At 38.2% G+C, this 23,342-nt stretch overlaps 1 protein-coding gene across 7 annotated transcripts in view; it reads left to right on the forward strand.

The window, feature by feature from the left end:
• ARAP2 (ArfGAP with RhoGAP domain, ankyrin repeat and PH domain 2) overlaps window positions 1–23,342 on the forward strand; it is a 159,617-nt gene that overhangs the window by 13,147 nt on the left and 123,128 nt on the right. For all 7 annotated transcript variants that reach the window (XR_009449802.1, XR_009449801.1, XM_059673672.1 and 4 more), the window contains exons 2-6: window positions 2,776–3,842; window positions 16,005–16,063; window positions 17,736–17,812; window positions 18,520–18,611; window positions 20,358–20,711. Coding sequence is in view for 5 of the 7 variants with exons in the window: in XM_059673672.1 (XP_059529655.1) it covers window positions 2,935–3,842; window positions 16,005–16,063; window positions 17,736–17,812; window positions 18,520–18,611; window positions 20,358–20,711 (1,490 nt within the window). In the remaining 2 variants the exon portion in view is untranslated. The remainder of the gene's footprint in view (window positions 1–2,775; window positions 3,843–16,004; window positions 16,064–17,735; window positions 17,813–18,519; window positions 18,612–20,357; window positions 20,712–23,342) is intronic.

Genomic DNA, 23,342 nt, shown 5'->3' on the forward strand with positions numbered 1-23,342 from the left:
TGGAGGTCAGAACATGGAAGGCTTCGATTTCATATTAAGGCGACGTTTATAGTTAGGCATGTCCATCTCTTTGCCTCTGATGAGTGCATATGGCTTTCAGAAGCCTCCAAAAAAAGAAGTGGTTCTGTGGACATCCTTGGGTGGTAAGACAGCTAAGGAGTCAGGTGATTGGAGGATGAACTGATAATAAAGTTCACAGGATTGTGGGGCCTTTGGGAGGGAGCCTCTTCTGGGCCAGGAGAGGGAATCGGGTTCACTAGCCACATTCAGCATGTTGACCGAGAGTGGAGAAAGGTGTTTTGGGTAGAATATTTGCTGTATCCGTCCCTGTGTCTGCCATGGAGGAATTATATGTACATACTGCGAGAAGGAAAGTGTATTAACACACTTACACACCAAAAAACTAACGAAATGGACTCAAGCAATTCTGCCATCCCCGCCAACCTCTCATCTCTTAAACATGTTCCAAGCACTTGAAGGATCCTACTTATATATTGAAAAAGGAGCTATTCTATTTAAGGTCAATAGGAAGCCTTCACAGAGGAGGTAATACCTGCCTATTCAGAATTTTAAGTAGTGCATAGAACTTTGCAAAATGTGTAGATTTGCAGGTGTAGATATAGCATATGAAAGAGGTATGGGGCTATCAAACAGTTGTTTGCCTTGGGAACAATAATTAACAGTGAGCTAAAGTGCGTGAACGATGTGGGTAGAATATTTGGCACAGGTTGAACTTGAGCCTGGAGTGAGTACATAGGAACGCCTACGTTGCAGGAAATATATATGAGATATGTTGTTTGGCACATAATTGCTGTTTACATCACTAGTACTGTTATTATTGTTGTTAGACCAAGACCGGGCTGTGTTTATGGCACCATAAGAAACTTAGACTTTATCCTGTCGAGGATTTGGTTTTATATACCAAATTTGGATTTCACTGCTACATGGAGACTGGGCTGAGGGATTTGTTCAGAGGATTGCAGTAATCCAGGCAAGAAATATTATAATGAAGGTCGGAACCAGGGCAAAGGCAGTGAGGATGGAAGAGTGTATTAGTCAGTTCTGGCTGCTACAACAAAATAACCATGGACTGCCTGGCTTAAAAAAACAGACATTTATTTTCTCATGGTTCAGGAGGATGGGAAGCCCAACATCAGGGTGCCAGCAGACTTGGCAATAATGATTCCCATTTTGTGACATGCCAGGAAATTGGAAAATAGGTTCATTTACAAAATAATCGTGTATAACAAGAGTGGTATATCAGAGATCTAGGTTTGTATGTGGTGTTGAGGTTAAACTTTCTATTTCTTTTTTACTGACATTTTGTCATTTTGAGTGTGATAGAGGGATATCTTACTGATAAAGGCATTTCCTGCCTTTCATCTCATTGTGTTTTTATTTTTCTGCTCCTGCAGTGCTGCCTCAATATATGTACTTGGCCTCTTATCTGATACCTGCTTGTCAATATTTGCTGATATTTTAAATAGTTGGGGCAACAGTTTCTGGGTGGTTGGCATGTAAGACATGCAGTGTCTGAGAGGTGCCTTTTGGAGAGTTATTTTGAGGTATGAGCTCCAGAAACATTGCATTAACACTTGTTCAGATAAATTTCCCTTGTTTGGGTGTGTCTCATTTTACTCCTTCGTTATATGGGTGTTATGCGTATTCGGTACTTTTTTCTTTTTATTAAAACGTAATATTCAGAAATTTGCACATATGCATTTTCACAAAGTGAACATAGCTATAAAAACAGAACCTAGGTCACTAGACTTTTTGAAAAGTTTATTGATGTCATTTGGGAGAAAAATGAAGCCATGCGAATCTGCTGTGTATAAAGGAAAATGTGACCTTTAAACGTTTTCCTTTTACTTTCATATCAACTTACTTCCTGTTATATACTGATTTAAGAAGTAACTAATCATTCAACTAGTCTTATCTCACATGTCCGTGTTGTACATATAATGCTGATGCTTTTTTGAAATGAAAATTATTGACCTGAGAAATACGTTCTAACTGTGCTTGTTAAGAAAGTCTTTGAAGAAAGTGTAGTAAAGGAGGAAGTTGTTCATACCTGGTTGTTGTTAAGAGAAATTATCTAAAACTTGGTAATCAAAGAAATATACAGCATGTTCTTTCAATGCCTTGTTGGGGGAACTGTTTAATCAGCGCACCCTCAGGATATGAATTCTAATTCTTGTGTTCCACTGTCTATTTATTATTGGGTGAAAGCCCAGGACTGGCGAGCTACCTATTCACGTACAGATTTTTCTCCAGTAGATAGACAGCTCTAAAGCCTGTGATTTTATTACCCTGGAGGACATTAACCAGTTTGTTTTTTTTAAGTAACCTGCCAGTCTTACTCTAACACAAAGAGAGAGAGAGAGAGAGAGAGAGAGAGAGAGAGAGAGAGAGAGAGAAGAGCGCTTTTGCTGATGGAACTCTGAGCCTGTTCCACAAATGATATTGGAACTAATTTTACCATCTTATTGGTTCCTTTATAAACAAGTCGAATAACATTTTTGACACAAGTTCATTTTATAGTCCTGTGAGAGTCATTTTGCCTTGTTGAAAATCATTATTTGATGCCAGCACAGCATTTCTGTCCTGTCCCATCATGCTCTACCTGGGAGTCGACTTTCCAGGGCATCACAGTAATGCGCAAAGATTCCAAACTCTCAGTGGGTGAAAGTAATTCTAAAAATAATGTCATAGTTTATCATGAAAAACTCGGTTCTAATTACTAAAATTTCCTAATAAATTAATTTGTTTTTCTAGGCTGGAGCACATAAAGCACTCACTATGGAGAAAATACCATTTTGAGACATTTTTCTGTTGCCGGTGAGAGAGGAAGAGCCAATACAGAAGCGCACCCTCCTGTGTGTGTGTCTCATTGTACTGCTTTTTATAAAGCAGCTTAGTGATGAAGCCACCATTATGTCCTCAGTCAGTGAAGTAAATGTCGACATCAGAGATTTCCTAATGAGCATTAATTTGGAGCAGTATGTCTCACATTTCCGTGAGTTCGGTTTTCATACCGTGAAGGACTGTGCAGCCATAGATGACAGCGTGCTACACAAAATTGGAATATCACCTACAGGACACCGGAGGAGGATCATTAAACAGTTACAGATAATCTTGTCAAAAATGCAAGATTTCCCAATATATGCAAATATTCATAAAATAAAGAAGAATGATGAGACTTCAAAGGGTCACCCTGCTCCATCTTCTGGCCAGGATACCTGCATAGCACTGTCAGATTCATCTGGCGTTCAGACACCTAGCCCAGCGCAGTTGGAGACCGTTACAAAAAATCTCGATCAAAGTGACATTGGTGTGGAAAATAGCCAGTGTCTTAAATCAGAAGATGAGCTCTCTCTTCCTAAACACAGCTTTCCCATTCATGAAGAAGGACACCATCTGAAATTAGGTTCTTTTCAAGATTCTTTGTTGGGTAGTGAAAATATTCCAATAGAATCTTTGATTGCAAAGGAGACTGTGGATTGTACAACTAAAGAACAAGAAACAGAAAAAGTCGATTTGAACTCAGAAGATGTGAACAGGCTTCCGAATGTAGACCCTGACCGCCTTCCCTCCCATGGCGGTTCAGTATCAGAAGCCAATTCTGGACATGGAACGAATGGTTTATTAGAAAGATCGCCACCATCCCCTCTCTTTAACTTTCAAGGACAAATGGTTATAAATGATTTGTATGTTCCATCATCACCTTTCCTAACACCTATGAGAAGCCGTAGCAAGTTGGTTTCAAGGCCATCTCGATCTTTTCTGCTAAGACATCGGCCTGTACCAGAGATTCCAGGGCCAACAAAAGGAATTTCAGGGAGGTAAGAACTTCCATGATAAGTTGTAAGTGTATTCAGGTTGGAGGAATTTAATTATTTTAAACAATTACATTTTCAGTGTTTAATTTTTCCTAAATTTGACTTCTGTTAATTTGCCTATTTAACTAAGCTTTTCTTCTCTTTTACAACTTTTTTCGTTATGCCATCTCTCTTGAACACTATTCCCCAGAGTCTGTTTCCAACTCATAACCAGCTGCCTGGAACTCTTTCGCTTTCGCCCACTTCATTCTCTTTATTTTATCTGGCTAGTCCTTCCCAGACCTTTCCTCTGCACCTGGTTTTGCATTCTTCCATGAGTGCTCTTTTCTTTTTTTTTCTTTTAAAATATATTTTATTGATTTTTTACAGAGAGGAAGGGAGAGGGATAGAGAGTTAGAAACATCGATGAGAGAGAAACATCGATCAGCTGCCTCCTGCATACCCCCCACTGGGGATGTGCCTGCAACCAAGGTACATGCCCTTGACTGGAATCGAACCCGGGACCCTTGAGTCCACAGGCTGACGCTCTAGCCACTGAGTCAAACCAGTCAGGGCATGAGTGCTGTTTTCATATTTGAATTGCTGACTCTGTCTCCCCACGGAATTATTTGTTCTTTGGCAGGAGCCATGTTTCTAATGTTTGTACTTCTGCTTCCTGGTACAATGCTTGGCATGAATTAATAACTCCACAGACATCTAATGAATACCTACTTGGTACTCTTGGTCACTGTGCTAGGTGTGAAGGAGGTGGTATTTAAAAACAAAATCCAGCCAAGTAAATTTGAAGATCTAATTGGCTTTGCTCAGTGATTAATGAATCGGGCAGCATCCCATCTAGCAAATAGAAAGGAGCTCTGAGGAGCTGTACACAATGGAAGACTTCTCTAGGCAGATGGAGGCAGGGCGAGGACGATATTCTAGCAAAGAATGGATTGTTTCAGGCAAGGTCACGTTCCTTGGGGAGTGAAGTCGGGGCTGCCTTACAGATTGCCTCACTAGCGTTGCACAGATAATTCTATATTATCCAGCTAAAGGTTTCATTCCAGGGAGAGACTGAAAGTGCAGTTGGGTTAGGTTTTGTGGAGCTTAGCACGGGTGACTCCATTTTGAGTCTGTTGTTTCTTTTCTTTTTTTAACAATATAGAGGAATAATGGAGTTTGAAGTGTGGTGTGGGAGACAGATGTAAAATGATGGTAACAGTACAGTATGAAACCAGGTCCACTAGAGATGGGAACTCTAAAGAGGGGCCTGACCAGAGCGTCTGGTCATTGGTAGCATGAGGTAATTGTGGAGTCTGAGATGAGCCGACTTACAGCAGAGAGAGCTTTTATCTGTTTCTCAAAGCTAACACCTAAAATAGTCGTGGTTTTCCTCTAGTGTTGCGGTGGAGTATTTTTTTCACTTAAAGCTAACACTTGTCTCTCTGCTGGGAGCCATGAGGCTGTTCAAGTTTGGCTGTTACTGAGGTGATACTGAAAGCTGTTACCTATTTCTTGCACTGGCTGGAGGCTGGCATTTCTGCAAGATTCCCCCTCCCACGTGCCCCCCACCCCCATCTACTCTGTACCCTTGCTCTCTGGGACCTTTGGTAATTACAGCCTGAAATGGTGGTTGTATTTTCAAGAGAAAACATGGAGATTTAATATTTGCAAGAGAAAACATGGCAATTCATAAGACTGTTAATTTCAATAACTCCCATTAGAGCTGCCACTCTTTGAGGGTAGAGGCCCTCATTTGTTTGTCTACCTTGGTAGCCCTAGTGCCAATAGCAGTGTGTAGTATTTATTAGGAAATCAATATAATAATAGTGTCATTTATTAGGTGCTACATTGGCTTATAATTTTCCATGGGTTATCTAATTCTCACAATGGCCCTGTGAAGTAGGTAATATTCGTCCATTTTCTTACAAGGTAACTGAGTCTTCTGAGGTTAATTTTCCAGGGATCCCAAGGATAGTGAACTGGATTTCATTCCAGTAAATCTGACTTGTATATAGAGGTATACCTTAGGGATATTACAGGTTCATTTCCAGACCACCCCAATAGAGTGAGTCAAACTCTTTTTATTGCTGAAGGGTCTTGCCTTTAATTTGTAAAGAGAAAAAGTAAAAGAAAGGCAACATCTGTGGAGCAGAAAAAGCTAAGTGCGATAAAATGAGGTATGCCTGTATAAGAATTGGGATATATCTCAAGAACATAGAAGAAGACTAATTTTGGTATGACCGGTTAGCTTTAAAAATATTTTGCTAATTTTAAACAAAGTAACCTGAGAAGGGCCTGCTGTGAGTCTGCACATTAAAATTGCATCTTTGCCAGAACAAAATCCTTTTGGGAGCCATCAGGGTACCTTCAGATAAGAAACATTTTTGGCTTAAGTTTTAAATAAGATGTGCTAGTTTTCATAACTTGAAAGGCTTGTTATTCCCATTATGACCACGAGTTCTTGAAAATGAGAATTGAAATAGCATTAAAATTGGTATTAAATAACTTAGTAGCTGCATTACAGCCAGATTACCTGTTGTAACCTTTCTTTTCTTCTTTGATTACGGCAGTAAGGGAGTTACTCATTTGTGATGCTTAAATCATAAAAGAGAAAGTAATTAAGTTATTTTCAGACTTACTGTTTATTTTTACTTGTGGTCCTCACCAGAGTTGCAAATGGTAATTGCAAATTTAAAAAAAATATTACAATTTGACATTTAAAATAAAAATGTGGATTCTGTAAAGTGAGATTCTCTCCAATCAAATAACATCTAAATATGATATTTAGCACATTCCTTGATGTATCAAATAAGAACATTTTTTGTGGCCAATGCTTTCACCTAATTTCTTTACTAATTAAACTTTTCATATAACTGTTATAAGGAATACGATGCTAGAAGTGCTTTTCTGAGGTGAAGCCCTTTGTGCACCACCGCTTTATCTACACACTTGAATCTCCAGTCACAGGGATGGTTTTCCCTCTGCCTTGAGCATTTTACATGAGTTCCTGTTCCTTTCCTCTGGACAGTTGGGCTGGGTGGTGCTGTGCTGAACAAGGAATTGCAAGATCTCTTGTAAACGTCTACCTCTTGAGGGAGGGGTTAGCACGAGGCTGGAAGAGCCAGTTTCTTCCTTACTACCTTCACTTGGAGCTCTTCCTAGTGCTGTGGAAACCTCCAAGCAGAAAGCCAGTCCAACCAGCTGTCATTTCCTCTGGAGCCATAGGTGTGTCCTGTGATCCTTATGGGAAGATCCTCCATAGTGCTCTAGGCAAGAAGGAACAGGTCAATTTCTTATCCTCCCCAGTTGAATGATTTCATACATCTTTCATGCAATTATTTTTTTCTTGACACACGTCAAAGAGTCCTCCCTTTTAGGTGTTTTGCCTCTGAATTTTTTGGGGGACGGGAGGAAGGAAGCAGAGAGAGGTATTTGGGGAGAAGGATAGTATGAGAGGCAGCAACCCAGGTGTGCCCGACCAAGAATCTCACTGTGACCTCCTGGTTCATAGGTCGACTCTCAACCACTGAGCCACACAGGCTGGGCTTTACAATGACTTTTTATAAATTCTATGAAAAAATAGACTGTAAAATTTTGACTTGAACATCTAAATAAATCAAAATTTAGAGAATTAATAGTTTGATTTATTGTTAGAGGATAAAGATATCTTTCTGCTTAATTTTTACAAGAAAACATGATGCTTATACTTCCTTATTTTTCATAACAAAAAAAGGCCCACTTTGTTTGAAAAAAAATATTTTTGTAAACTAAAAATAACTTTATAATAAAGAATAAAAAGCATTAATTTGAGCAAAAGAAGTTGTAGCTCTGGCGACACTGATTTAGGTAGTAACTTCAATTGTAGTCCACCCAGAGAAAGGGGAGGCGTTCTTTTACATCCAAAGTTTTCATCTTATTAGGTCCATTTTAAGTAAATGAGATAGTCAAATTAAACTTCTGATTTGTCCAAATCTCAAAATCCTTTTGGTTGTCACTATGCATTCTGATTGGTTATTATGGAGTAGTTCTAATTGGTCTTGGTAGGTCTTTGTCCATTGGTCCAAAGATAAAACTAGGAACTCCTTTTTAATTCAGTTCTGTAATGACCTATACTCAGTCTTTTATAGTTAGTCTGTTAGGAATTGTAAGAACTGAAATTTCTTTTTAGACAAACATTCTGTGAAATGATGGACCCTTTATGGCCTGTAAATTATTTTTTTGGTGTGTCTGCCTCACTTAAGTAATAGGTAAGTGTAAATATAAAGGGAGATTTTTTACATTAATTAACCTGTATTTCACTGCTTTTCTTGGCAATTTTAGTGATTAAAAATATGTGAAAAAATAGCATCTGTAGGTATGATGGTGATTCTCCTTGATGATCAGTTATTCTTTTGCAGTTATTCTATATTGGTATTTCATTTAGTATTACTTTTAAGATTTGTCTGCATTGATGCACATTATTTTGTGCAATAACTCCTGTGTAGTATTTTATTATAAGAAAAAAAACACACAACTATTTTCCTACTAGGTTGTTGACACTTTTTCACTATTACAAATGAAAAGAGTTTATACTCTTAATGGCTTTAAAAGTTTACCAGGAGGACCAACCATTATTTTCTCTAATAAAAATAATAATGATGGGGTCATTCTGCTGCGTGTTTGCATTGTATAGGACACAACTTATGCCCTTTAAATGCATTAGCTCATCAATTCTCATAATATTCCTAGGCAGCAAGTCCTGTTTTTATTCTCCTTAATTAAATGAGGAAACCAGGCTCCGAGCTGTTAGGTAACTTGACCAAGATGACAAAAGCATAATAATAGGAAGGATGATGACTCCTGCTTTTCTGTATGGGTTTTTAAATTTCATAGATTAACCATGTTTTATATTTAAAATTTAAAAGCTATTTGCAGTTTTCAGGCTAACTGGTGGGAAAATTATAAGGCAGAAAGGAATAAAGAACATGAGTTTTGTTCTCACCACAGACTTGACCTTGACTTCTGGCTTTGCCTCATACTAGCGGTGGGGCTAGGCCAGGAGAGCCGCCTTTTTCTGTATTGGAAGGATTAGGACACCAGGTCCTACCTTATAGGGCTGTTGTGAGAATGAAACAGGAGATGCAGATATATAAACCCCTAACATAATGCTTTGGGCATAATAGGTATTTGAATATAGAAAAGCTTGTGATAATTTATTCACAATAATATAAATTGCTAATCACCGGTTCTAAAAACAACTTGTTTCCTATATTGAGTGAATCTTTCAGCTGCAGCAGATAAATGATCTTGATTGGCACAGTTGGAAATCACTTGCAGGTGGATATTAAATATCAAAATAAAAAATGATCACAACTATTTTTACGTTTTATGACTAATAGTTAAACCAACAAAATATGCTTTAAAATACCACTAATGGATGCACTTAAAATAGTTCAAAATATTTTTCTTTAATTTGTATATTTTTTCGGTAAGGTGGCACTTATTAAGCACTGTAGTTTAGAATAGAGGTTATGGAGCTGAGCTGCCTGGGTTTGAATCCTGCTGGTTACTTATCAGCTGTGTGATCATGGGAAAGTTACTTAACTGTTTTATGTGCCAGTTTTCTTATTTAAAATGTAGATAATAATAGTTTTTACTTCTTTGGGTATTTGTGACTATATATATGTATGAATATATCTATGTAAAATTTTACATATGTATGTAAAATTCTGATACCTATTTCTGGCATATAGTAGTAAGTGTTCATAAGAATTAGCAATATTTATTATCAGAGAAAGTTAACAAATATGTAGAAAATTTGAGTGCTGCTCTACTAAAGGGTTCAAATCATTAATATGTGCATGTGTCAGAAACATACAAATTTGAGGAAACAATTATAGCTGTACAAGAGGCCCAGTGCACGAAATTTGTGTGCAGGTATGGTCCCTAGGCCTGGCCTGCGATCAGGACCATGTTCCCTGGCTGCCGGAAGCCACCCCCTCCCACTGCCACCCACCCCCGGTTCCCCATTTGCCATTGGGCGATGGGAGCCATGGCAGCCTCCGGCCAGGGAATAGGACTGAGAAGTGGTCAGTGTGCCTCATAGTAACTGGTTGAGTGGCTGTTCTGGTCAATCTGCCATTAGGGTCAATTTGCATATTACCCTTTTGTATAGAATAACAGTATGAAGAATCTGGAGATAATGAACAAATAAAGGGTGAAGTATTTTGTAATCCTTTGTTAAACTTGTATGCTCCTCCCCTGCCAAAGACAACTTTTATCTTTTTTTTTAAAATATATATATATATATATATATATATATATATATATATATATATATATATATATATTATTGATTTTAGAAAGGAAGGGAGAGAGATAGAAACATCAATGATGAGAGAGAATTATTGATTGTCTGCCTTCTGCATGCCCCCTACTGGGGGGGATCGATCCTGCATCACAGGCAATGCCCTTGGCCGGAATCGAACCTGGGACCTTTTAGTCTGCAGGCTGACACTCTATCCACTGAGCCAAACCAGCGAGGGCCAACTTTTATCTTGACTTTAAATAACAATTACTTTCTTTATTGAAAAAAAAAGTTTACCTCTTAAGTATGCCTCAAACAATATACAGTGGGGCCTTGACTTACGAGTGTCCCGACTGACGAGTTTTTCGAGACACTAGCCGTCTCTCGGCTGATTTTTTGCTTTGAGTTGCGAGCTAAAATTCGAGTTACGAGCCAGCTTCGAGATACCCCACCGCTAGTTGGCGCAGCGAACATCACAGTGAACGCCACATCAGCCCAGCATCATGTGTCTCACTCGTTCACTTTATGATTTGACATACGAGTAATTTGAGTTACGAGCTCTGTCACGGAACGAATTAAACTCGTAAGTCAAGGCTCCACTGTAGTTTTGTTCTATAATTTTTTTAAAAATACAATAATACAGTGAGTATTCTTTTAGTCTGGTTGATTTTACTTAACTTTGAGACTCATCTGTGTTGGTGCTTGTGGTTCTAGCTACTTTTACTACTGTATAATATTTCATTGTCTATATCAGTGATGATGAACCTTTTGAGCTCGGCGTGTCAGCATTTTGAAAAACGCTAACTTAACTCTGGTGTCGTGTCACATATAGAAATTTTTTGATCTTTGCAACCATAGTCAAACAAAGATTTATATTTTTGATATTTATTTTATATATTTAAATGCCATTTAACAAAGAAAAATCAACCAAAAAAAATGAGTTCGCATTTCACCTCTGATACACGTGTCATAGGTTCGCCATCACTGGTCTATACCATGATAGTCATTCCATTGACAGATACTTGATATTCTCAACCTGGTCTGGTATTTTGCATAGATAGTATATGTTTTCGTGCATATATAAATTATTTCTAGACAAATGTAAGTCAGATTTATATCTAATTTCCATATAAAATAGACTCATTTTAAGTATACTGGTTGATGAGTTTTCGTAAATACATATACCTGTGTGACCACTACCACATCAAGATTTAGAACATTCAGTCACTCATCCACTCCCCCCTAAAAAATCTCTTTTGTCCACTTGCAGTAAATTATTCCCTGTATCCTGCAACTATTGATCTCCTTATGTCAGTTGTGCCTGTTCTAGAATTCCATATACATGGAATCATATAGCAAGTCATATTTTGTATCTGGTGTCTTTTAATCAGCATGGTGTTTTTGAGACGCATCCATATTGCTGCATGTCAGTTTGTTACTTTTGTTGTTGAATTTGTGTGGATGTCCCATAACTTGTGTATTCATTTACATGAGGACATACATTGGGTGGGTTTTTTTTACTTATTTATTTGGGAGCATATCTATAGGTGCACGTCTGTAGAGTCTATACATAGGAGTAAAATTGCTCCGAGGTGTTATTGGATATGATTGTCTTCCACTTTGGTAGGCAATGCAAAACTGCTCCTATAAAGTGATTGTGCATTCCTTTTGTTTCAGACCCTCTACCACATTGGATTGTGTATATAGGTGGATGTATAGTAATATTTTAATGTGATTTTAATTTGTACTTTCTGATGACTAACAAAATCGAGCACCTTTTAATGTTTTTATTGGTTATTGACCATGCTTACATCTTCTTTTGTGTGGTGCCTTTTCAAGTATGGTACCCATTTTTTTTTCTGTTGTTTTGAATTACATTTTCTGCCTTTCATAATGATTTTTGAAAGTTATTTATGGACTCTGGGTATGAGCCTTTTGTTGAATATATCTTCTCCCCTTCTACCTGTTGCTTTTTTATTCCTTGATGGTTACTTATGAATAAAAGTTTGTAATTTTAATTTATTCAAATTACCAATGTTTTCCCTTAGGGTTGAACTTTTTGTGTCTTAAGTCACATGAAGATATTCTATTTTATCCTCTAGCTTTGTCTGGCCTGTCACTCTGGGATTTATAATCTGCCTTGAATTGGTTTCCATATATAGTCTGAGGTAGGCATGAAGTGTCGTTTATACTGTGTGGATATCTGAGTGATCTACTTATTAAGAAGACCATGCTTTTCTCATTGCTCAAGATTGACATATTTGTCTTAAATGAAAATTGGGTCTGTTTATGGACTCTATTCTACTTTATATCTGTCTTTATATCTAGTACTTATTTCTCCTTTTATCAGTAACATAGTGTATAACTACTACAACTTTATAACAAATCCTGATACCTGGTGGAGCAAGTCTTCTCGCCTGTTCTTTAAAAGTTTCTTAGTTATTCTTGTTATGTTGCCTTTTCATATAAATTTTAGAATTGACTTGTCAAATTACATATGTGGGCGCGCACGTACGCGCGCGCACACACACACACACACACACACACGCACATGTTCACTCACTTCCGTAACTTTTTTGCATTGACTCTATAGATTAACATAGAAAGTATTGGCGTCTTTGTAATATTCAGTTTTCCATATATTCTTCCATTTAATTAAATTTTCTTTAATTTTTCTCAGCAATGTTTATAGTTTTCAATGTGCAGATCTTGCTCATATTTTAATAAATTTATCCCTTAGCATTTCACAATGAAAGTTGTCTTTTCAAACTATATTTTTCAGTTATTCATTGCTAATATTTAGAAATATTATTGAACTCTAAAAGTATTTACCCTTTATCCTTGTGCCTTGCTAGACTTACTTTTTTGAGAAGCTTTTTAGTATATTCTTTAGGATTTTTGGCTTACCTGGATACCTTTAACTGTAAGATATCTTTCAATCTGCATACCGTTCATTTCTTCCTCTTGTCTTATTGTACTGGTCTGGACCTCTGAAATAAGGTGAATATTGATGGGAGAGCAGACCTTCTTGCCTTACTCCCAATCTTAGGTGAAGCCATTCAGACTTTAACCATTAATTATGATGTAGGTTTTTCATAAATGCCTTTTATTAGGTTGCAGAAGTTTCCTTCTATTCCTGAGAGTTTTTTCATGAGTGGGTGTTGAATTTTGACAAGTGTTTTTTTCTGGATATATGGTCATGAGCATGTGATTTATCTCCCATATTTTCTAAATTTGGTGACTTACATAGATTTTTCCATGTTAAACATATTTTATTTCCTGTCATATGCTTATAGTATTCTTTTTTGCTTTCCTGCCATGTGCTTATATTATTTTTTATTTAATCCTCACCCAAACATATATTTATTGATTTGAGAGAGAGAGAGAGAGACAGAGAGAGAGAGAGAGAGAGAGAGAGAGAGAGAGAGAGAGAGAGAAAGAGAGAGAAAATCGAACTGCAACCTTATTTGGTAGAAGGGATGGCAGTTTAACCAACTAAGCCACCCAGTTGGGGCTATTCTTTTTATATATCTCACTAGAGGCCCAGTGCACAAAAATTTGTGCACTCGCGGGGGGAGGGGGTCTCTCAGCCCGGTCTGTGCCCTCTCGCAGTCTGGGACCCTTCAGGGGATGACCACCTGCTGGCTTAGGCCCGCTCCCCGGGGGATTGTGCCTAAGATGGCAATCAGACATCCCTCTGGCAGCCCAGCAGCCCTCAGGGGATGTCCACTTGCCAGCGGGGAGCAGGCCTAAACTGCAGTCGGACATCCTTAGCGCTGCTGAGGAGGCAGGAGAGGCTCCCACCACCACCGCTGTACTGGCAGCCATCAGCCTGGCTTGTGGCTGAGCAGAGCTCTTCCCATGTGAGAGCGCCCTGACCACCAGAGGGCAGCTCCTGCATTGAGCGTCTGCCCCCGGTGGTCAGTGTGTGTCATAGTGACCAGTCATTCCCAGTCTTTCGGCTGTTAGGTCTAGTTTGCATATTACCCTTTTACTATATAGGATAGAGGCCTGGTGCATGGGTGGGGGCCGGCTGGTTTGCCCTGAAGGGTGTCCCAGATCAGGGTGGGGGTCCTGCTAGGGTGCCTGGCCAGCCTGGATGAGGGGATGATGGCTGTTTGCAGCTGGTCACACCCCCTTCAGGGTGGGGGTCCCCACTGGGGTGCCTGGCCAGTCTGGGTGAGGGACTGAGGGCCGTTTTCAGGCTGGTGGGTGACTGAAGCTCCCAACCTCTCCTTTTTTTCTTTTCTTTTTTTTTTTTTTATTTTGGGATTTATTTACCTTCTATGGCCATCACTGAAACTGAGAGCTGGCTTTAGCGTTGAGGCTCAGCTCCAGCTCTGAGACCTTGGCTGCTGAAAGCAGGTATCTGGGTTTGTTTGGCTTCTATAATTGAAACACTGTTGCAGCTCCAGCTCTGAGGCCTGGCTGGCTGAAAGCAGGTTTCTGGGGTTTGTTTAGCTTCTATAATTGCAACATTCTTTCTTAGAGTGCAGCTCAGAGGCCGGCAGCGGCAGGTGGGGAACCTTGGCTTCCTTCATCACTGGAGCAAGCAAGGCTCCTGTTCGCTTCAGCTGCCTGGCTGCCGGCCACCATCTTGGTTGGCAGTTAATTTGCATATCACCCTGATTAGCCAATGGGAAGCATGTCAGAGGTACAATTAATTACCATGTTTCTCTATTATTAGATAGGATTGGATTTTATTTGCTTCTTAATTATTTTTGCATTCATTTTCATGGGGTCCATTTATCTAACATTTATATGTAGTTTTGTTTTTTACTCGTTTTGGTATCAGTAATACTGGACTTAAGAATGAGTTGGGAACTACCCCTCCTTCTATATTTTCTGAAACAGTTCGTGTAGAATTGGTGGCACATTTTTCCTTAAATGTTTGGTGGAATTCATCAGTGAAATATATGGACATAGAGTTTTTGTGGGTAGGTGATTAATTACTAACTCAATTTCTCTAATATTTTCTATGTATTCTTGTGTCATATTTGCTAATTTGAATCTCAAGGAATTTTTCAATTTTATCAGTTATTTGTTGCCATAAAATTTTCTTAGTAATCTGTAGTTATAGCTTTCATGCTCATAGGATTCGTAGTGATGTTCCCTCTTTCATTCCAGATATTGGTAATTTATGTCTCCTGTCTCTCTTTTATTTACTTTCTCTGAGGTTGATCAATTTTATTGATCATTTCAAAGAACTAGATTTTGGTTGCAGTCACTTAAATTTTGTTCATATTTTATTTTATTGATTTCTGTTCTTTTTTTATTTATTTACTTGCTTTTAGTTACTTGGACAGATAAGTATATGAGGACAGGTGTCCAGATCTTTACATTTAGAGGGAAAACTAGATAGAAGTCTTTCATATTGTGGTAGGTATTCATTATCCTCTGCTTCGACAGTGTTTTCCTCTGGCTTGCTGTTAGGTTGTATACTAACTAATTGCTTGTAAAGTCTCTTCCCCAGGACTATCAGATCTTTGAGAAAAAAAGTCTTGTGTATTTTAATATTGTGCTCATGGAGCCAGGCAGACTTTTTATTCAGTATGATAAAACTAATGACAAAAACACTACATATATACTGAAATCTAGTTAGAAAATTTGTTTCACAGATGGCAATGGATGGGGTTTTGAAATTGCTTTATGTTCATACTAGCATTGGGCAAATATGTTTGCTTTTGCGAGTTATGGATATGAGAAACACTTGTAAAATTCTTTGAAATCTCTTCGTTTACGCTGTTCAGAAAAACATATTTGTGGAATTTGCCCATTCTGTTTATTTAAAATCAAATTTACTTTTGAATATATGTTTTGCTACGTAAAAGAATGTATGTCTCTATAATTAATCCTTTTACATTTCTATTTTAACCTATTTTTCCCTTTCCTTTAAGCTATTTCCGTGAGAGAAGAAATGGTGCTACCTCAACTGGAAAATCGGTGACACAGCACAGTGAGTCTTAGCATTTCAAGTCTCTGTAAATCATTAGCACTCATTGGATGGTTTTAAATGTGTTTAAATCATGATGGAGAAGGTAACCCACCTGAGGAATAGGAACTAATGGGAATAGTGTCTGCTAGAGTTCATACTACTTCAGACACCTTTAAAAGTGAGTGAATGAAAGACAGTAATAGACACACAGACACCTGGAAATTTGCACATGGTGATGTAAAAAGATTTTTTTTTTTGTACAGGCTTCATTTATCATTAGCCGCAGTTGAAGGCATTTAACTGAATTAAGTGGTTTCTGACAGTTTGAGCTACAGAACATAGATTATGGAAAGTAATTTTTGCCATGGTAACAGGAAAGGGCTGACATCGCTCTGGTGAATTGATCATTGACAGGGGCTTTTCTTTTTTTCTGAAAATTCTGTTTCCACAAATTCAGGAACATTCTTCTCAACAATAAGATGGCAAACAAATACTTGCTACTGAGCCTTTAAAAATTGTTTTGCCCTATCAGAAAATGAAAGTGTTGAGAATTCTTTCTTGTAGATTGGTGTAATTCAAAGATGGTGGCAATTCTTTTGAAATAATTTATTTACAGATGTATTAGTAGCTGTGGAATCAGAAGGATTATATTAAGTGGATTCTGGTATTTTGAGTCATATAACATCTAATTGTTCTGTTAGTGAAATTTTAATAATTACTTATTGAAAGTTATAATAGAATTAAGATTAATTTTTTTGCTGTTATACTATTATTTTATTTAGGAACTAGAGGCCCGTTGCATGAAAAATCATGCACTCGGCAAGGGGGGGGATGGTGGTCCCTCAGCCTGGCCTGTACCCTCTCGCAGTCTGGGACCCCTCGGGTGATATCCACCTGCTGGCTTAGGCCTGCTCCCAGGGGGATCAGGCCTAAGCTGGCAGTCAGACATCCCTGTGGCAGCCTGGGAGCCCTTGGGGGATGTCCGACTGATGGCTAGGCCCGCTCCCCATAGGGGACATCCTTAGTGCTGCTGAGGAAGCAGGAGAGGCTCCTGCCACCGCTGCTGCACTTGCAGCCATCAGCCTGGCTTGTGACTGAGTGGCACTCCCCCTGTGGGAGCTCACTGACCACCATGGAGCAGCTTCTGCATTGAGTGTCGGCCCCCTAGTGGTCAGTGCGCATCATAGTGACCAGTCGTTCCTGGTCGTTCCTGAGTGTTCCACAGTTAGGATCAATTTGCATATTACCCTTTCATTATATAGGTTTAACATTAAAAATGGCATCATGACTGTGGGGGGTGTGGGTGGAGGTGGAAGAAGTATTGGGGGGAAAACAATGATGGGAAAAATAAAATAAAGGAAAAAAATGGCACCATGACAATTTCCATTGTATACAGTGGAAAATGTGCTTGTTATATTAATGTAGATCTTAGAGGTTAGCAAGGACATATATATCTGACACATCGCACTTTAAGAAATAGTAAATTTTTACTATTGTACAAGTGAGGGTATATATAGTGAGTGCTACATCCGAAGAGTTTATTTGGGGGTAAGAATTATGAGCACAATTTTGGACCCTCAGAGAATAAAACTTAAGTTGTGATATTGCTTTAAAATAAACACATGCCTTTTAAAAAAACAATGTTTCCCATTATTTACATCTTTTCATTCTCATCCTATAATTTCCCCAAAAGATTCAAATGAGGAGAATTCATCTTCCATCTTTCCTTATGGAGAGACCTTTCTCTTCCAGAGACTAGAAACTTCCAAGGTTTGTTCCATTCATTTTAATTTTTTTCATATTATTTACTCTTCTGTTTATACTTGCTGCTTCATTTTCCTGCATGCTGTTTGAAGACTGTGTTATGTTGAAGAATGAAATTTTCAGTCAGTAAAATTCTATTCCATAAAATCAGGATAAAATTTTATCTTTAAATATATATTACAAAAACAAATTTTCAGTTTGATTTCAGAAATAAGGGTTAGTGTGTGTTCAAAGTTTTGTGCAAGAGAAGTTAAAAAAAAATCATAAAAAGCAAAAGCAAGCAACCCCTTCTCTCCCTCCCCATTTGGTTTGCATTATACCCAAATACAGACTTCTAACTAGTTACATATCTTAATTATTCAGTTTTAGTCTTTTCTCTTCAGTATCTATGCTCTTTGCTATTTTATTTCTTGGACATGATAAAAAAGAAGTTAGAAGACAAAAAAATATTGGGAAAGTAAAAGTAAATAAATTTTATTCTTGGTTAGCATATTATGTTTTTTTTCTTGAAATTATGAGTTATTAATGATTGAAATTAGTTATTGAAAAAAGCATCCAAAGGCTACTGTTTAATGGAGTCTTCCTAATTACATTGTTTTTACTGATAATTGACCTAAGCAATTAGACATTTGGATAATAAAACTAAACCCAGATATTGTGGAACTTTGTAGAATATTGAAACCCTAAAAAAACTGTATGTATTTTTTTAATAGAAAAAGTCTATAAGGAATGAATTTTGGGCCCATGAAGAAACACTCAAAGGGAAAGCAACAACTGAAAGAAACTCTTTTTTTGTCCAATCAAGGTATGAAGTCATGACTAATGATGATTAATTCTTTGGAATAAAATGTTACACAATGTTGACTTCTTGCTCATATTATGTTTCTAAGAAAATAGTTTACATTGGTAAGTTCGAATCTTTTTTGATATTTTTTCCATTGATTTTTGAAGAGTGGAAGGGAGGGAGGAGAGAGAAACATCGTTATGAGAGAGAGACATCGATTGGTTGCCTTCTGCTCATGCTCTGACTGGGGCCAAGGATCAAACCTGCAACTCAGGCACATGCCCGTGACCAGGAACTGATCCTTTGACCCTTTGGTACATGGCGTGGTGCTCTAGCCATTGAGCCACACCAGCTAGCGCAGCAAATCTTTTTTTTTTTAATGCATCAATAGCAGAACTCATTTTAATAATTGAATTTAGAGTCTGTAGACCAAGTGTGTTCTGTGACAGATTACTTTGGTCTTCCTCTAATTTGAAACCACTCTCCCCTTCCCAGTGTGGCAAATGCGTGGTGACTGTGATTGCATTTTAAGGATTAGGAGAAGTTAGTTAATCTGGAGGAGAAAGGAGCAGTGCAAAAAACTCTGTGCGTTTTCACAACTGTAACTTAGTACTTTTTTATTGAACGTTCTGCATTGACAAGTGGCTTGAAAATTACCCACTTATTTGGATCACACATGAAATTAATCAGAATTTCTAAGGCTCCAACATAAATTTTGTTTTTCTCTCAACTTTATTAGGACTTGGTTTACTGGTTCATTACTTAACATTCGTTTTATCTTCCATTTTACCCTTCTCTTTCTGAAGGCTAACACTGTTGTGGGTTTCCCTTCAACAGTTGAAACTAAACTTAAGGAAAATAGAAAAACTTAAGGAAGATACTAAAATCCTAGTTCAGCAAGCACTTGATATGACTCTATTATAATGCACAACGTGGAAGGGGCTAGGCTAAATAATTCTTTAAGGAAGTTCTGGTTTTTAGACCACTGTATCCAGAAGAATGTAATTAGACCCCTAAGCATATGTTTTATTGATTAGAAAAAAACCTCCTTTATGGGTTATAGGTTTTATTATACATAAATTACTCAGTGACTCTGTTTTGTCATTCCTGAAATGTATAGCGATATGCTTAGCTATTATGAATGTGTTCCAGTAAATACTATATGCTACACCGCTCTTCTTAATGTAACCCTGACCCTTTCTCATTTTCTAGCGAGCAGTGTGGTCTGGTTCTTCCTCATTAGTGTTGCAGAATAATACTAAAGCTCTCATCAGTCAGGACTCCCTGTCCTATTACGTTGTTATGGAACATAAGGTCCTGGGAGTGGAGAGTCAAAGAAGAGGCAAGGAGTTTAGAAGAAAGATCTCCAAAAACATAAGTTAGTCGTTCATGATGTTGCCCAGGGACCAGGGTTGGGCTGGCCGCTTAATGGTGCTGGTGAAGATGTTTAAATTGTATTGCAAAGAGTACAGCCAGTCTCCCATCCTTACCACCTGTACCCAACCCCCAAAATAGGCAGATAGGATTAAATGATACGCAAGAAAAAATATACTACTTCTAGTAGTGTTCAAATCGGTCTTAGGATAATGAGAGATTTGTATTTAATTTTCTTGGAAGATTTTTAAAAATTACCAGGTGGATTAATTGAATGCTAAGATTTTCCTGGTCTGAAATTTCTGGGGTGGGTTGTTTATAAATGTAAAAAATAACCGATGGCTTAAATGGCATAAGCACTTTGAAATGTTTACACTGTTTTTTACCCTTTAGCATATATGATAACAGGAAGGAGAATGTGAGTGAAGACAAAGTGGAAGATATTTGGATACCTCGAGAGGACAAAAACAATTTTCCGACGGGCGGAGCTGCAGATTCAGAATATTCAACAGTAGAAGAATGCTTTCAGAGTTTAAAAAGAAAAAATTCAAAGGCATCTAATTCCAGGACTCAAAAAGTATTGAACTTGGACCCTGTTAATAGGCACAGTTATCCCTTAAGCTCCACAAGTGGAAATGCTGATTCATCAGTCATTTCCTCAAGTCCAATCTCTCCTTATGCCTGCTTTTATGGATCGTCTGCGAAGAAGGTTAAATCGGGCTGGCTAGACAAACTCTCTCCTCAAGGGTATGTATTTGTTCCCTTATTTTAATAAGTAACATATTTTCAAAAATTCAAGTTTATCCATTTCCAAACCTGCAAGGTTGTTACTAACCCCCCTTCCTTTACCCCTCGTCACCATGCATACAGATTGTTTTTCTGGACTTTCAACATGCTTTTACAAATGCTGTTGTTGAGACATAAGAGAAGCCTGTGGAATATGCTAAATGGAATGAGGGGTTAAGGGGTGCTGAAAAGCAGATTAAAACTGGAAGTTACGATTTCACCTCTAGAACGTTAGAGTGAGTTTCTAACTTTGCACCAAAATTCACTATTGTGTCCCAATTTTTAGCAAAGAAAACAACAACACAGATTGAGTTAGTATCACTCAGGCCACCCTGTTTGGCTTTTGCTCATCTCATAACAGTGTTCTGTTTGGGAATACAAGGCTTATTGTAGTTAAGGGAAAACACGTCATTGTTAGATTTCAGCCTTCACTGTTATTAATATATTGTTTTGAATTTTGTATGTTGCACAGAAGGTCAGAGTTCCCTGAATATTATACTTTTAAAAAAGACTTATCGTTCCTGTTTATGAAGGAACTTCTGTCCCTTAAGCATTTTAGAGTACTGAGAGATCTTTGGGGAGGGATTATGTTTAATTAGAATTGTTTTCTAGCATCTTGATTTTGGATGTCTTTTTGCAATATTTATTTGAAATGTTCCTCATGAATCATTAAGTTATGTTTGGATTAAACCTCTCCTGTTTAAGTAATTAGTGTGATGGATCCCTACAATGTGCTGGTTTTCTCTGCTATCCCCCCCCCCCCCGCAAATGTGTTCATCATTTCCAGAAGGCCTTGGTTTGACCTGAAATAAATTTTATTAGCAAATAATTACCAGAAGAAGTATCAGTTGCCTAGTGGGAGCAGGTATTGCATGTCTTAAGAAAGCCAAAAGACCCCCAACACCTTTATGGCTTTTAATTATATGGTTAACATTTCATATGATTGCATCCTTCTAGCAAATTAGATGTTGAATAAACCAAAGTACTTCTTGTACCAATTACTTTGTCTCTCTTCTTCCTGGTTACATTAGGATGATAAAGTAGTCAGCTGTGTCTACTTTTTATCAGTCATCAGTATTATTGGTAAATAGCAAACGTATGAGTCAATACTCAGATCATACACACTGGTGGAATGAAGCAGTGAGCTCGCATATTCTCAGCTCTTTCATTTCTGTAAAATTAAGCGTTGAGGGAGATCCGAGTGGGCTTCTGAAATATCACCGGAAGGTTTTGCAGACTCTGGGTACAGAGCCCTCAGCAGCTGTGGTTTCCTGCGTAATTTCTGGCGGCACCTTGCGCTTCACGGGGTTGGCATGTTTATGCTCCAGGCACACTGAGAAAGCGTCACCATTATTGGCCACTCCTGGGACAGGTAGAACATTTTCTTCCTTCTCTTTGTCAGAACTCTGGCTTTTCCTTCTTTCTCTTCTGAATCTGCCTAAGGTTAGATGCTGTACGTTTTCTAGATTTTTATCTCTCCATGTTAGGAGAAATCATTGAGTTTTCTGGCTTAAGTTATTTTCCCCCAAATACCAGGAGGAATGGATATAGGAAAGAAAACAAAGGAGTTTGTTATATCACCAGGAAATTTTTAAAAACATTTCTCCAGGATTATATTGCCATGACTGGAGAGAAACAATGTGTCACTGACCAAGAAGCATGTATTAGACCAGAAGTAGACTCTGCATTTTTCCTTTTCCTAATTAGACTCTGGCCATTGGAAGGGTGTTTAAGATGCTCATTAGTTAGACAACGGATACCTGTCCATTCCTTATGCAGAGGTTACCGAGCTGTGCGTAGCTCATGGTCACATGTTGCTTTGGTGCAGGTCGCGCTGGTTTAGATGACATTCTGAATTCCAAGAGAAGGTATTAGCAAGCTTTTTCTGTAAATGGTCAGATAATACATATTTTGATCTTTACAGCCATGTGATCTGTATGGGGTATCAGCAACTCAGCAGTTGCAGCGTTAAAGCAGCCATAGAGACTATGGGAGCCAATGAATGAGGCTTTTTCAATGAAACTTCATTTATAAACACAGACAATGGGCCAGATTTGGCCTGTGAGCCATAGAAGCACAAAGCAGATGAGATGGTTGGCTAAAATCTTATACCATCTTCTTCCATCTCCCCTGGGCCCCAAATAGAAAATTATAACCTGATAGATCACAAAATAGAGAAACCTTTCTCTATTTCTCTATAAAACTAGAAGAAATAAGAAGCAGGAGCCCCCTCCTGGACCTTTGCACTTGTTCTTTCTGCCTGGAATGCTCTTACCCGGAGAGTAATAGGGCTGGTACCCTATTCCCTTAAGTGCTTGCTCTAATGTCTGCCTCCTTTGCTTTGAGGCCCTGAGCACCAAATTTGAAGTTACCACTGCCCCTCCCCCACCACCCTGTTACTCCCTTAGTTACTTTAGTTTTCTCTGCCCAGCTCTATACTAGATGACTTATCTATAATAATAAAAGCACAGTATGCTAATTAGACTGGACAAAGCTGGGGCTGTGAGGGAAGCCCGTGTCCCAGGTGCCTGCTGGTGGCCGGAGGGAAGCCCAGGTCCCGGGTGCCAGAAGGAAGCAGGTGCCAGCAGCCAG

The sequence above is a fragment of the Myotis daubentonii genome, chromosome 1 (assembly GCF_963259705.1).
Source record: "Myotis daubentonii chromosome 1, mMyoDau2.1, whole genome shotgun sequence".
Classification (NCBI taxonomy): domain Eukaryota; kingdom Metazoa; phylum Chordata; class Mammalia; order Chiroptera; family Vespertilionidae; genus Myotis; species Myotis daubentonii.